The following is a 14,891-nucleotide window of genomic DNA, read 5'->3' on the forward strand; positions in this document are numbered from 1 at the left end:
TCTGTATTAATTTTTGATGGTTAGTTTCTTTATATCAGTGATAATACAGTTGAAACAGTATGAACTATAGGGCTGAGAAAATGTCAGTAATACCTTTTATATTTTAATTTTAAACTTGTGACCGTAATTGCAGGAAACAGGTTTTGAGTCATTTTTCCACAACTCAGGTTTTATATCCATCCATGATAAAATGACTGAAAATAAAGTTGATAGATCTGACTCAGGCAGGGTTTTTCACCTTGCTTCCTCTCCTGAACATGAGCAATAAGAATTGCAAGATATAACATTTCTGACAAATTCTGAAGGACTGGCAAAAACTAAATTCTCTGCTACACTAAAAATAAAAATCTAACTTGACATAGAAATGGGGCTATTTACCACTGAAGCAGTATTTGTGCTGAAATAGATGCACATATAGTAAACTTGGTTGTTCGCACTCACTTTGTGCTGTTGGAAATTCAGGGTCGTATCTAAATGGATCCAACTTGATGAAGCATGTCTGCAATAAATTTTAGTGAAGTTTTCTGATGACCAGTACTGTATGCTCCAGAACAGGATGGTACATAGCCTCCATAATCTCCTCTGTACTTAGGGAGTCACTGGGTGCTTAAAAGCAGGAATTAATTTCCTCTACTGTACCTGATGCAGATAGCAATACATTCCGGATCAGTAGTAGAAAGCATTGGCAGCAGTGTGTGCCAAAGCTATATTTAAACTTACCTCTGATGTTTTCTTTTTCTCTTCAATTATCTTATTTTTAAAGCAACAATTTATTTTATTTCACTTCAAAAGTTTAGTTTACTCTCCTAGAAGACTATTTTTTTTTTTTTTTTAAATCAAAGGCTTAATTGCATAGGTATGACAACTGAACAGACTTGCATTCTAAAACATATTTGTATACTGTTATTAGGATGTATTTTTCTAAGACATGGCTCATAAGAAATGATAGGAAGAATTTATTAATATATTGAAAGCCAGTGTTCCCTGAACTTTGGAAAAGTAAGGCTTGGAAAAACATTGAAAGAAGAACTAATGAAACTGTGCAATTAAACCAGCAGAAGATATTGCTGGTTATTTTAAATCATCATTTACCATGATTGATATTAGTCTGTGAAAGCTTCATCCAAAAAATGTCTGTTTGAAGGAATTAAACTATATTTTCTACCTCTCTGGAACACTTCTGTGCAAGTTGTCTTAGATAGTAGTTGGTAATGTTTATGCTTATGTAGCATTTGTTTTTTATTTCAAAGGGGAAACAAAGTAAAATTACTTCAATGGGTGGCAACCTTAGATACAGCTGCTGCCTGGCAGAAAGCTTGTTAGTTTCCTTTTATCAAAGTGAAACACTTCTACCTTGCACCATGGAGAGGATCAGACCTCCAACCATAGCTTCCCAGAGGAAGAGGCAGAGGGGAATGTATTCCCCCAAACTTTCCTGTGATTATGAAATAAAATTCAATAAGCTTGTCATTTTCATTGTGCAGAGGAAGATGGGGATGACCAGAAGGACGTTTTTGATGGAGCTGGCAAGAAGCAAAGGTTTCAGAGTAGCGAGTGAGCTAAGGTAGGAAAATGTTTATATTCCTAGAGATAGCATTAGTGATGCTGCTTGGAACATTTCAGTGCAGTAAATGCATTAATTCAAATGAGTGCAGTTGAAGTTTTTGCCTATATGTTTTGTAGATGTACTTTGCTCTTCCCACTCTAATAATGCTTCAATTTTCAATATATGTTAGTAAAGCATGATTCATTTTTGCTATCTGATGGATAGAGAGTTAGCAGGACACAAACACTAGCAAAAATTCTTGGTTTTACCTCAAAAATTAATGCTTCCGAATTTTCTCAGGGCTGCCAATCCTAACATGTTTGCCCTTACCAGTCTACTGTTTCTCATGTGGAAAATAAAAAAAAAAAGAAGTAAAGTTTGAGCATGTGAATGTTTCTCATGAGACTTGTTTCTGTGCATTTGTATAATTTCAAGCAAATAATGAATAATGTCTCTACCTGACCTAAGCCACTATTTATTTGCCCCTTGAAGTCAGGTTATCTTTATTATAAATTCAATGTCCAGTTCCTGAAATGAAAAATAAATACGTGGGATGAAAAATGCAGGTTTTGTAGGGGCATTTCCCCACAGCATCTCTAGTATTCTATAATCCGATTTTCTTCTGAGTAAAACCTTCCTATGAGATTTGTGGTTACTGGTTGCTTTAGTACAGTTTGGGAGGAAAGGCCTAGGAATGAAACTCTGCAGGTTGTTTCCACACTGTTGCATTCCAGTGTGAAGATATAATCCAGTGGCAGATTTATACGGTGAGGCTTAAATAAGCCCTACTCGTTTTGAAGGAAGCCTTCCTCCAAATACTGCTTTTCATGAATGCGAGCTAATTGTTATGTAGTTTTCTTAAACCTACATAATTATGTAGTCTTTCTGAAAAGCTGAAATGAAAACCAAGTATTGATCATATCTCTGCATCTGTTTGCATGTAGTATGCACCTAGGTCTTTCCTATAAAAAATCATTTCCACAGATTTTTCAGTCTCATCAAGTTTGAAAGACTGAGGAAGGAAGATATTATTTGTAAAGCAAGTTGCTATTTGGTATTGATCAGAAACAGGTGATTAGTTCTGATAGAAAATTAATTGAATTTTCTGGAAATAAAATGAACTGGTCTATTCTAAATCACGCATTAACAATCTGAAGCCTGAGTAGAGGGTTTATCTGGGCTGCTTTGACACAGTTATATATTGCTAGTGTTTAAGACTTCCTGTAAATTGCATGCAACTCAGGTGCTGTGTTTAATTTCAACTTAGCTGCTAATAGATAAGACAAATATTTAACTGTTGATTTTTTGTATTCAGAAATGCAAGAGGAAATGCTAAATTTTTTACATTCTGTGCCAAGAAGAAAGCATAGCTGTACAGGTACCAGAGGAAACTGGTGTGCCTCAGTTAAACAGCTGCTGCAAGCATAGTGATGGCAAAGTTCCCAGATCTGTAGCTTGGTACAAATACATTACATATGAATATTTTATACAAAATGAAATAAACCACAGGAAGCAGAAGTTTTATGTCTCTAACTGATTTTTTTTTTTTTTTTCTCAAGTAAAGATATCACAGTTTAAGTAACGTAGAACTAAGTAGGGTTAAATAATAAAAAAATCATTTAATAGAGAGTAACATAACCTAGATTTGCTGTCTTTCAGATTAAAATACATTGGGCAGAAGAGAGTAATTTTGCTATACCATGACACTTTTCTAATTTCTAAAGCATAGCATAGTCAACAAATTCTTTATCTTTACACTGGAAGAGTTACATGGTAACACTTTTGTGGTTTGCTCTATAGCTGTGGCTAGAGATTTAATCAAATTAGTGACTATTGGTGTGACCTGGGGTCACTGGGACAGACTAGGATATTTTGTTGGTTTCCAGAATGTATTTTGTTTGGAAAAGTTCTGCAGGCAACCTGTCTCTAGCAGTTAGCACAAGTGATGTAACTGCAGTGCAAGACCATACTCAACAGCCATCTCTGCAGTGGTGTTCTGTCTTCTTGGTGTGGCTGGTGGCTTAACTTCCAGGTGGTATGGAAAGACGGCAAAGCAATCCATCAGGTCCATGAGAGTTGGGCTCCAGGTGTCTTTGAATACTCCTGTATGTGGATGCAGCTGTCCATAGAATGGACTTTGCAGGCAGATACGGAGTTCTGCAGGTGTCATCTTCATCATGAAATATGATGGCATTCTTTCTGAAGATACTCTGAACCATCAAAATAAACTTATTGTAAAAACCTTTGTGCCACTGTATTTTTAATCAGTGTTCACATAACTGCTTTGTAATTTATTGAATAATAATTCAAACTGAAAATTTCATACAAAACTAGGATATCAAATTTGTAAAAAACTGACATCTTAGTAACAAAGAAGAGTGAGCACATAATTTGTAAGATTTATCTCAGTTACGTGTAAAGAGCTTAATGCAAGTACATAAAAGATAACTTTCAAAGAAATATTACCAGCTGCAAAGCTTTAAAGAATAATTGTTAACAGCCTTTTCAATACTGTGTAGAGCTTTCCTCCATTGTTTGGAAATCTAGAGAGGGAGGTTGTCAGGTACTGTAAAGTTTTTTCATTATAATAATGCTTGTGCAAGCCAAATATTTTCAGAGTTGCAAAAAGACGTGTAATAAGATGGTATCTTACAGAAATGCCTAAAGAAAGAAAATGCTGCACTTACATGAGTTGTCAGGATAAAGTCTTTCCTCAAAGCAGACTCAGTAACTGGAATAGACATATTGTGATATAAAAATGCATCTGCTTTCCACATCCTAACATAAAATGTATACAGCAATTTTCAGGAAATGCATGGTAGGTAAATATGGAAATAGCATTTCTGTAGCTGGATTCAGGAAGAAAACTATTTTTTCTGTATTTCTTGACAGTGACTCTGTCACTCATATTGTGGCTGAGAATAACTCTTACCCAGAGGTGCTGGACTGGCTGAAGGGACAGGCTGTGGGTGACAGCTCCAGATTTGAAATACTGGATGTTTCCTGGCTCACAGCCTGCATGGAAATGGGAAGACCAGTTGATTTGGAAATGAAGTATCGCCTTGTGGTAAGATGGGTGTGAATGTAATATGAATGCAGTGTTGTTCAAAGTGAATGACTGTGATTTATTTATTTAACATATATACATCCACTATTCTATTGCAATGCAATTTTGGAATTTAAATACATTTTTTCATACAGTTATTTCAATGACACTGCTTTAACAAATTAAGAGGAAGACCTGCCATACCATTTTCAACAACCAAATCTCAGTGTCTGGTAATGCTGAGTTACTTGCTCTCACATATTACGAACTGAAATGATATCCGTTGTTCCTGCAATAAGGGTGATATTAAAAGGGAAATATCCCTCAATAAAGTTTGTGCTTTGTTGTGGTGCTTGTGATATTTCCACGAATACTTTAACATCACAGTAGATGTCCCTCTGAGATGAATGTATTTTAATGGCCTCCTGGTAGAACACTTTGCATATTCAAAATGGTACAAAAACATGAAAACCTTTGTTTTTTGAAACTATCAGGTAACTGTGATTATTTAGGGACCTGTGAGGGCTGCAGCAGTTTGCAGGCATACATATTAAACTATTGGATCCATAGAGTAAAACCGTGATTAAAAAATTAAGGTATCATTATTTTGCGTTATCTGTCAATTTGAGCTGCAATTTGGAGGTTATTGCAAATCTGAGGCTGATTATTTGGTAGTGTTTGACCTTGAAGCATTGAATGACAATGCATTTTACTCTGATCTATTTCTGACAAGACTGTGCTCTAATTTTCCAAACTGGAAAATAGTATGAAGTGGTGATATACAATATCCCTAGTGCAGACTGTAAATAACAACTGTGTCCAGGGATGCCCATGAATTCTGCACAGTGTGACAATATCAGGTGCCACTGGGCTATGAAATAGGCCCTGTGATATGCCAGAATGTGTGCCTTCCACTGTCTTAACAAGAACTTAAGCTGCACACCAATGGATGTGGACTGGCAAAGAAATTAATTTATGCATCAGAAGAGTTACAAGTCTGATCTAACCCTCTCTGAAGTGAAGAATTCTTGCTGATTTTAGAGGGCCTCGATTTGTCTCTATGTGAATGATGACCCTGTTGCAAAATAATAATGGGAATGCTTGTGAATGCTACAACCACAGAAGCACATGCGGTGTATATCTTGTTAGGCATAGGATGCTTGAATATTAAGAAACAACATCCCACTTTTTTCTTCCTCATCCTAATTTTTAAAATATGAAATATGATTTATAAACATCACCTTTCGCCAATAAAAAATGTGTCTTCTAAATAATTCTTCAGTCAGTTTTAATTGCCAGAAACTATTCCTCAGGGTCTTCCACTTAAGAGTTACTGTTTAATGACACTTCAAAAATGAAGAATACATCAGATGGAGCTGTCGCTCTCGGATGCAGCATAATTCCATGACAGAATACATGTTTATATTTGCAGCACTTCCAATTAAGTACTCTTGCAGTATATTTGCAGTATTTCCTGTGAATCTGCTGAAGGGAGAATATACTCAGGTAATTACCACAAAGCAGGAGAAAACCCACAAAAAAACCCCTATGTAATTTCATAGAAAAACAGTTCATAAAAATACAAATACTGGGAATGTGAAAAATGTCTCAAAACAAGAAACAAATCCTAAGCAGAATATTGTGAATTTTGTTGGATGTTTTTGTTTTGATGTTTTGTTGGATTTAAAAGTAATCTAAAACGCCTTCTTAAAAACCAATGGATTCAGGTTTCTCAGAAAATATCCTTTTCTCTTTTCAAACAACCTTTTCCCTTTGTCCTTCTCCAGAATGTCTCAAATTATCCTAATGCTGCTACTGCTTCTTTTTTAATTTAAATAAATGAGAGATTTTCTTTTATATAAAAATGTCCTTTTGGAATACTGCTAGAGCAGACCATTGGTTATATTTTGGCTCTGCGAGTGCAAGCTTTTATTTTTATTAAAACTTTAAGATTTAATGCTGATAAATGTACAGTGCAGTAAGCAAGCCAATGACAGCTGTAATGTGAACTTTAAAACCAGTCTTAATTATACAGTGGCTGTCAAGTAATAAATAACTTTGTAAAGCAATCAAGGAAGGAATTGAAAAGATTCTAGAATTTCAGCAAATTTAAAAATATTGTCAATACTGTTTTTCTGCTTTAAGATGAAAGGACTGAAGTAAAGTTTAATTTTCTTTTTAAGTACCAGGCTAAGCTTGTGCATAATTTAACTTAATTGGATTTTCACTGAATACAAATTTGGTCCATTGTGTCAGCCTAGTACAATGTGAAATGGAAGTAAATTAACAAACCTTTAATTCAGACTATCATGAGCGTTTTTAAGTAAAAGAAATGGATTGCGGTAAATGAATGTGTGGGATGAAATTTCATTACAGGTAAGTTGGAGGTAAAAATTTCCGTTAATATCAGTTGCAATGAGATTTTATCTATCAGATTTTGTAGCAGCCTATTTGGAAGGTATTTTTTTCTTCAGGACACTTGTTTTAACGCACTGCGGAGAAGAAATGTCCTCTATGCAAAACAGGGGGAATGAAATCAGTGTTACAGATCATTAAGTAATATATTAATTATAATTGTCATTACAGTACACCTTTCTCTGATTGTGAATGATTGGAGTGATGCTCTGGTGTTAAAATGATTTATATAGTATAAAAGGCTGGGTGACCAAAGGTAGGCTGGTCTGAATCTTTGGTGGTCCATTCAGTAACAGTTGACTTTTATAGTCAATAGCCACCACGTAATTTTTCAGGCCCCATGATGTGGTGTCTGCCCATCTGCTTCAAAGAGAAATAAAAATATTTCTCCAGTTGAGAAATGTCTTTCTCCCACTGAGCAAAGAGCTGCATTTTTTGAAGTGTAACATCCATTGCAAGCAGGTGGATATTCTGGTCAATAACCTGAGAGGAGAAACAAAGGCTTTGTGAGGACATCCCAGTATTAGAAAGTACTGATGCTTCCTGAGTTATGGAAAAGGAAGAGTTAGAGGGAAGCTTTCAGACTGCTAAAAAATCAAACAAAACAAAAAAAAATCAAACCCACTGATGGGCACCCACACCAACCTCAGGATCTGTTCTGTGCTAGACCGTCTCTGCCTTTTCCGCATTAAGAACCTGGAAGTTTGTTTTTCTCTCTTCAGATCCTTTTTTTCCTCCTTTTCTTTCTTTTTTTTTTCTTTCATTTTGTTTGAAAGGCAAACAGATTTATTTCCTTAAACAAAGGATCTCCCCATATATTAGGAGAAGGTACCACATATTTTCATCCTTTGCTGCATCATGTGTCAGGCAACTCACATTTAACATTTTCCTGAGTGTCTCACTCTATTGCCCTGTGAAAGAGAAGAGGCTGTAACTAATAGAAGAAATTCTTCATACTGACAAGTTTGAGTTTCCCAGAAAATAAAAAAAACTTACCAACTAGCTGCCTTCTCTTCATAAAATGTGGGATATCAGCAGACTTTATTATTTGATCAATGCTGTCTGGACTTCACAAAGTTGCTGGCTCTTGAATAATGTGGCCTGATGCAGCTTGTAATATCTGCACAACTTATTCACTGCTGCTGCATTTTCCCTCTTTGTTATTTCTATTATATTTCAATTGTTTCGTGGTTTGTTTGTTTTTAAATTTGCTTTGTTCTTTGTCAAGACATCCTCTATAAGATTCATTTTGCACCTAAGCCTCTCTGCTGTAAAAATTAATTCTGACTTTCTTTCCTCTGCCATGTGGGAAATGTCACTGTGCGGGTATGCCAGGGTGACTGTGTCCACAGTTACAGTAGCATGGACATGGGATGTAAATGATAACTGCCTTTAGCAAGCAGGCTGTCTACCTGTTTGGACGTTTTTCAGCAGCTGTCCCTTTGTAATTTACCATAATTTTCTCTTTAGTATAATGGAGATATTTGAAAAAAATAAAATGTTTTTTTAATGCTTATATTTTTCTCATACACGTGATACTACCAATTATTTTGAGGCAATGTGAGTTTCCAAGATTGCTTGTACTACACTACAGTTTCCCCTGGGCTAAATTTTAGGACTGTCCCATAATCTGTACAAATTGTATTCTCCCATCTGTTCTTCCCACCAATAAGCAATATACTTCTTGTTTCCTGATGATAGGAGATCATCTCTGTGGTTATCATACAGGCATCATAGTATTTCTTACGAATTACATTATAGTAATTACAGTTTGCTAGACATTTTTTCTGCTGATTTCTAGCCTGAGTTTCTTCTATTGTCTATATAACTATGTCCTGCTGTTTAGAAACATAGCTACTGCTGGATGACATCCAAGAAAAATGCTTGGATATCTTTGCTAGGGCAGGTGCAGAATATTCATGCCAGTCTACCACCCTCTTAAATACTTAGTTACTGTATTCATTTTTCAATCCTCAATTAATATTACCTAGGTAATGTTACATGTAGGCCTATTCTTCTTAGCTAGTGTGTCTAGGTCTTAATGAGAGTAACAGCTAATTATATATTCTATTCAGTAAAATGCTGTTCAGTCTTTTCATCTGGCGCTGTCATTTCAAACAGTACATTGGCTATAATCAATCATAGTTTATATGACTTATAATCAATTGTAAAGTGTAATTCATGAAGGTGTACAGGAGTGGATGAGTAGAGTTGTTGATTCTGACTGAAACCCATCTTGGTCTTACATATAATTTCCTTCTTTTCAGTGTATACTAAGAAAACTGCCATGTAATTCAGCATTCCTTCAACTGCGCAAGCATGTGCCTCTTGTGTGTGTGTGAATATTATTATTTAACTGCTCTGAATCAAATGCAAGGGCAATTTAGCATGAAAATATTTGTGTGTGTGTGTGGAGAGTGTATGCGCGTATTTAAAGGTTTGCCTAGCATAGATATTATCTTTATGCCTGCATTTCTTTTGACAATGGGAAGAAAGGGGTCATCATTCAGTCGCTGGGTCAAAAATTTTCTCAGTGCATCTATGTGAATTTTTTTCATTAAACAATTTCCCTGTGGTTTTTGGATAATAAAGCACAATATATTTCTGACAATCTGCCAAATCTTTTTAGACAAAATGACAAAAAACCCATAGAAGTGCTGAGAACACTTTGGGAGTTTTCAAAATATTTGAGATTTGAGTACTTCCTCTGATAGCAAAGCAATCAAAATACTGGTCACGTAAAGTATTGGAAAAGCTGCTGCCAGGTTTTCTTTTTCCAGTTGCTAACAGATCAGGACTCTTGAACAGTGAGGACTTTCTTTTGCCAGTGGGGATGTGACTCTGAATATTCTGCGTTTCAGTGGAATTCCTTTTGCACCTTACTACAGAGTCTCCTGAGGTGGATTGTTGACTTTTTGTTGATACTGGTCCATTTTGTACGAAACAAAATTAGGGGAAAAGAGAATGAACATGTCGGCCTCGTGGTTAAAAACCCCCTCAAGGAAGATTTCAGAGCTGGCACCTTTCCTTTGTTCAGATGAACACCTGAAAATAATGTCTGAGTTGGGCCAATATATCTTTTTGGCAACTACTTAATTTAGATACAGATCAAAAAGTGAATTGTCTACATTCTTTTTCTTCTCTGAGTAACCTCCCTGATTTTGTATCAAATCTAGTGTTTTCTGGAAAAATACACCTTTTCTTTCAACCTTATCTACTTTTAAACTCTTGTAGCTTTTAAATTTTACTGCAAGAAATGGCAGTGCCATGGAAAACTCTCTGCAAGAACTTACTACGGAAAATGAAGAATTCAGGCAGTCAACACGTAAACTTTTAATATCAGTGGAGCATATGTGATACTAGAAGTTTTTCCTAGGAAGATGTAATAGCATTATTATTCTCTAGCTGCATTAACAGCTATATATTTCAGGCTCATTTAATGTATTTATTTTGTCATTTTAAGCTATTTGTCTATTTTCGTATTAGGAACAAGCAGAGCAATATCCTACTCTGAAAAGACCTGAATCGGAAGTGTCATCATTTACTGCAAGCAAAGTATCGCAGTACTCATGTCAAAGAAAGACAACCTTAAATAACTGCAACAAGAAATTCACAGTAAGTCATATTTCTTCCGTGAAAGAAAAAAAGCTAAATAAAATAATTAATACATCCATACTGTCCTCATCAAATTCATAAGTTAAAAAGCACAATTATAGCAATAAAAAAGGTATGTCTGCCATATTTAAATTGAATGCTAGCTTGAGTTCATTTTATGGGTGCTTTTGAAAATACTGTGAATCTTTATACAAATAGCCTGTAAATGCATATATATATATATATATATATATATATATATATATATATATTTAAACAAATGATAGAATGGCATTCTGAAAATATCATTTGGTCTTGCCTCTTATTTGACAAGATGGAAGTGATGATAAGCAAATTTTGCTTTTGGGCAATTCAAGATATTTCCTAATTTCTTTGTACCCTTATCTTTTATCCAAGTATTCAGTAATTTTAAATGTATGCTTCAGATTTCTTGCTGCTTAACTATGAAAGCAGACTGGTATAGTTACTTTTACATGACAAAAAGAAAATATATTGTTCACTTAAATGGATCTTGTTTAATGCTCTTACCATTATACAGTTCAGGAGGCATGAAGAATCTGAGTCATGTGGTCTAAATTCCTCTTAAGTTACTTTACGTAATGGCTCCTCTTGACTGTCTCTAAACAGTTGGTGATGACCAGTCAATAGGAAACATTTGTCACAGAGTTTTCAGTGCAATTTATCTGAATAAATCTGGCGTATAGTTCAACTATAATATGAAGCTCCTCTTAATCTTTTTTAGTTTTATTATTTATTTAGTTATTATTTATAACTGTCATGCTAGATTGTGTGTGATTATAAATACATACTAATCATACAAATAAGTAATATTTATTAGATTTAGATAAAAAGAATAAGATCAGGTAACAATGATTTGAGAATAAGTAACATTTACGATGTAAATATTAAGAGCCCTGGGAATTCAGATCTAACACTAAATTTAGGAGCAATTCCAATATGTCTTGATCTGGAATGAGCAGTTCAAAATTAACCTGAATTTTACATTGCAGTGATTCTTTGAAATAATCATCAAGCGTACTAATTATATAATAGCACTTATAGTGCACAAATAGATTAAACTGTTTCATTACAAAATTTCCCTTTTTGAGCAACTTGACCAGAATTTGATCCTGCTTTGATCATCATCTTGGACTAGAACCCTGCTGAAGTTCCTTCCAACTTCAGTGATTCCAACATTACCAAACCGCTGCCAGTGGTTACTGTGTCTTGCCTCCTGCTAAAAAAGACAAAGTTGTGTATTACTGTTATTGTTTAACCTTCTGAAAGTAGTAACTCCTTTTCGCTGTTTACAAAAATCATGTTCATCCTGCTTTAGGGGAAGATGTAATATGGGCTAAAGATTCTGTAAAAGACAGCTTTCCAGAAGAGGTAAAATAAGGACCTTATTTCTACACTTGCTTAAAATGATGGAATGTAGTAGTCCTTTTGAATGTGAATGGCTCTTTGTTGAAGTTCCTGTAGTAGGACATTATTTGTCAGTTCATTCAGAAGGTGAAAAACATAATTCTGATGAATAATGACCATGTACAATGGCTACTTCTATAAGATACGAAGCTGTAGTGATATTTATTTCTTTAAGATATTGGTCACAAAAGGATCTGGAAAATGGCTTTCCTTTTATGATGATACATTTAAAAATTAAGAGATCAGGTGTTAAAAGAAAATTTATTTGCAAGTTCTTGCATTACTTTTCCCTTTCCAGATATTGAGAAATATAACTGCTTCAGGAAAAGGGGAAATGGTTTTATGTTGAGGCAGGGAAGATTTAGATTGGATGTCAGGGGGAAGTTCTTTACAGAGAGAGTGGTGAGGTGCTGGAACAGGCTGCCTAGAGAGGTTGTGGATGTCCTGTCCCTAGAGGTACTCAAGGCCAGATTGGATGGGACCCTGAGCAGCCTGGTCTAGTAATGAATGGAAGGTTGGTGGACCTGCATGTAGCAGAGGGGTGGAGATTCGTGATCCTTGAGGACTCTTCCAACCCTGGCCATTCTGTGAGTCATAGGGCTTGTCTTCACACTGTTGAATTCCTGAATGTAGTCCAAGATTCAGTTCAATCTTCAGTGGAAAATTGTGATAACAGCAACAGATTTATTGAATGGTTTCTGTTATGCTTGTGTTTCAAGAGATAAAGAGTCCCAAAATTACTTCCAGGTTTATTGCAGTAGCTTTAATGTCAGATTATAACTTGTATTTGATGAATGAATTTAGCTGAACAAATTAGAAGGATTGCAGTTCAATAACTAATAAGCTGAGACTTTCTTCAGACATCCTAGATATCAAACATTTCTGAATATGAGTAGATATTAGGTTTTCTAAATGACAAAGATGGCAGTTTTTCATCCTTCTACTTCGAGAGAAACTGTTCTGAATTCATGCAGTATTTTATTTCCGGAGGTGGCACTGGACAAGTTGATAATGCATAAATATCTGTCTAGCATCTGTGCCTTGAAAGTCATAGTGTAACTCATTAGGACTTTTGCTCTTTTTCTTCACCACCAAAGCTTGCAATGACAGCTGAAGGCCTAGGTGTTTATGGACAGCAGCAGTCTGCACATTTCCTGGAGACCTGCCAGTTTGTCTGCATAATGTCACAGGATTTTGGCTTCCATTTTTTGATGTTATTTTGTGGGTTAAACTTGTAATTCATATTCTTGAGTAAAATTGTTCCAAAAGATTTTTCAGTGGAAGCTCTTAGCAAATGCACTGAAGCGTTGGTATAATTCATTGTGTATGCTGTGGGCTGCCAACCATTTAATGACAGATTTTTCCTGGCTCAGTGCCGTACATTCAAAAAATTAGATCCAATCAGTCTTGAATTATGTTTTGATGATATTTTGTTATAACAACTTCATATTGTGAGACATAGTTGAGAGAGAGTTCAATTTTCTTAGATTTTCTCCTTTCTTCTGTCAGCTGGAAAATTCTGGGTTTTGATATTGCCTAGAAGAAGGGCACAAAGTTATTATTTGCTTATGCATTCTTGGATGAACTCACAATTTTTCCTTTTTCTGGACTGTGTCATGATGCTCTGTATCAAGTTCTTTTGAATGAGAAGCAGTTAAGTTTGAGAAAGACTGGTATTTACTGTTGACATCTTTTTGTCTCTTTGTAAGGGCAAGAGAACAGTTGCTAATATATCAGTGACATGCATACAGTCAGGAACTGAATGTGCTAATTCCTGGGGGAGACATGCTGAAGACTTTAATTCTGGAGATAAAACTGCAATTAGTGAGAAGTTTTTATTGAAAGTAAAATTATATATTTCAGAATAAAATACCATTTACGAAAATGAAATGGCAGTGAGATTTGGTAGAAACGAGGACAATGACATGTTTAGTACATGTTAAATTTCTATGTTTGGCTGTTTAATGTTTCCTTTATAATGTAAGATCTGGGAAAGAACTTAAAGTTGCAGCAAACTGATTTTTATGTCATGGAAGAAGCTACAGTACGGTTGACAAAAAATGGTGCAGATTTTCATGACCATGTTCTGTATGAAGTAAATCCCCACTCAAATTATTTTTTCAAGCCGAGAATAGTGCTGCAAATCCCATTGTTTGTATAAAAAGTAGATCAAATATGTCAAATTACATGTCAAGGACAAGAGTATGGCGTTGTGTGGCAGCTTATGGAAAGGAAACTCCCTCTGATTTGTGAAGTCTCATGCATTTTTGTGTTACACATACTGTGGCCTCATGATCCACAGCTTAGAACATATTGCCATGGCATTACTGATTTGCATGATTCGGGAGTGCACCTGAGTATGTAGCTTGGACTGCAGCTGTTCCAAATGAATGAACACATAAAACAAAAGGGCAAATCATTTCACCCAGTTTCTACTGTAACATGTTTATCTTAAGTTTGCCTTAAATGTTAATGCTATTCTCTGGTAATATTATTATAACATTCTTCTCTGCTTCTTTTGTAAATAGTTAGCCATTCTTTTCCTGTCTTGCTGAAAATATGCACTTGGTGGCTGCATGTGGTAAAATAAATGGAGTCATTCTGCTTCGCTCAAGGGGGTTTGTTGAATTTGAATATTAATACCAGCCAGTAACAAAATTCAGAAAGACATTCTTCTGTGAAGAAAACACAATCAAATTTTTACAGAAGAAACTAATTAAGTCAAAGGCAAATTGTTCTGTGATTCTGAGGCTTATTTCTAATGCTTCTGAGTGTTACTCTACGTAGGCTGTTACTCACAGTAATGAGAATGTAAATGTTTAGCATGGGAAAATGCCTGGTTCT

The 14,891-nt window shown here is 35.2% G+C and overlaps 1 protein-coding gene across 1 annotated transcript in view; it reads left to right on the forward strand.

Annotated features, from left to right (window-relative positions):
* The first annotated feature begins 1,361 nt into the window (after positions 1–1,361).
* Positions 1,362–14,891, forward strand: part of DNTT (DNA nucleotidylexotransferase) — an 83,391-nt gene continuing 69,861 nt past the window's right edge. The window contains exons 1-3 of the mRNA XM_042863322.1: positions 1,362–1,564; positions 4,439–4,613; positions 10,494–10,622. Coding sequence (XP_042719256.1) covers positions 1,362–1,564; positions 4,439–4,613; positions 10,494–10,622 — 507 coding nt within the window. The remainder of the gene's footprint in view (positions 1,565–4,438; positions 4,614–10,493; positions 10,623–14,891) is intronic.

This window comes from Lagopus leucura, unplaced genomic scaffold (genome assembly GCF_019238085.1).
Source record: "Lagopus leucura isolate 7727_CA_CO unplaced genomic scaffold, USGS_WTPT01 Super-Scaffold_739, whole genome shotgun sequence".
NCBI classification, from domain to species: Eukaryota; Metazoa; Chordata; class Aves; order Galliformes; family Phasianidae; genus Lagopus; species Lagopus leucura.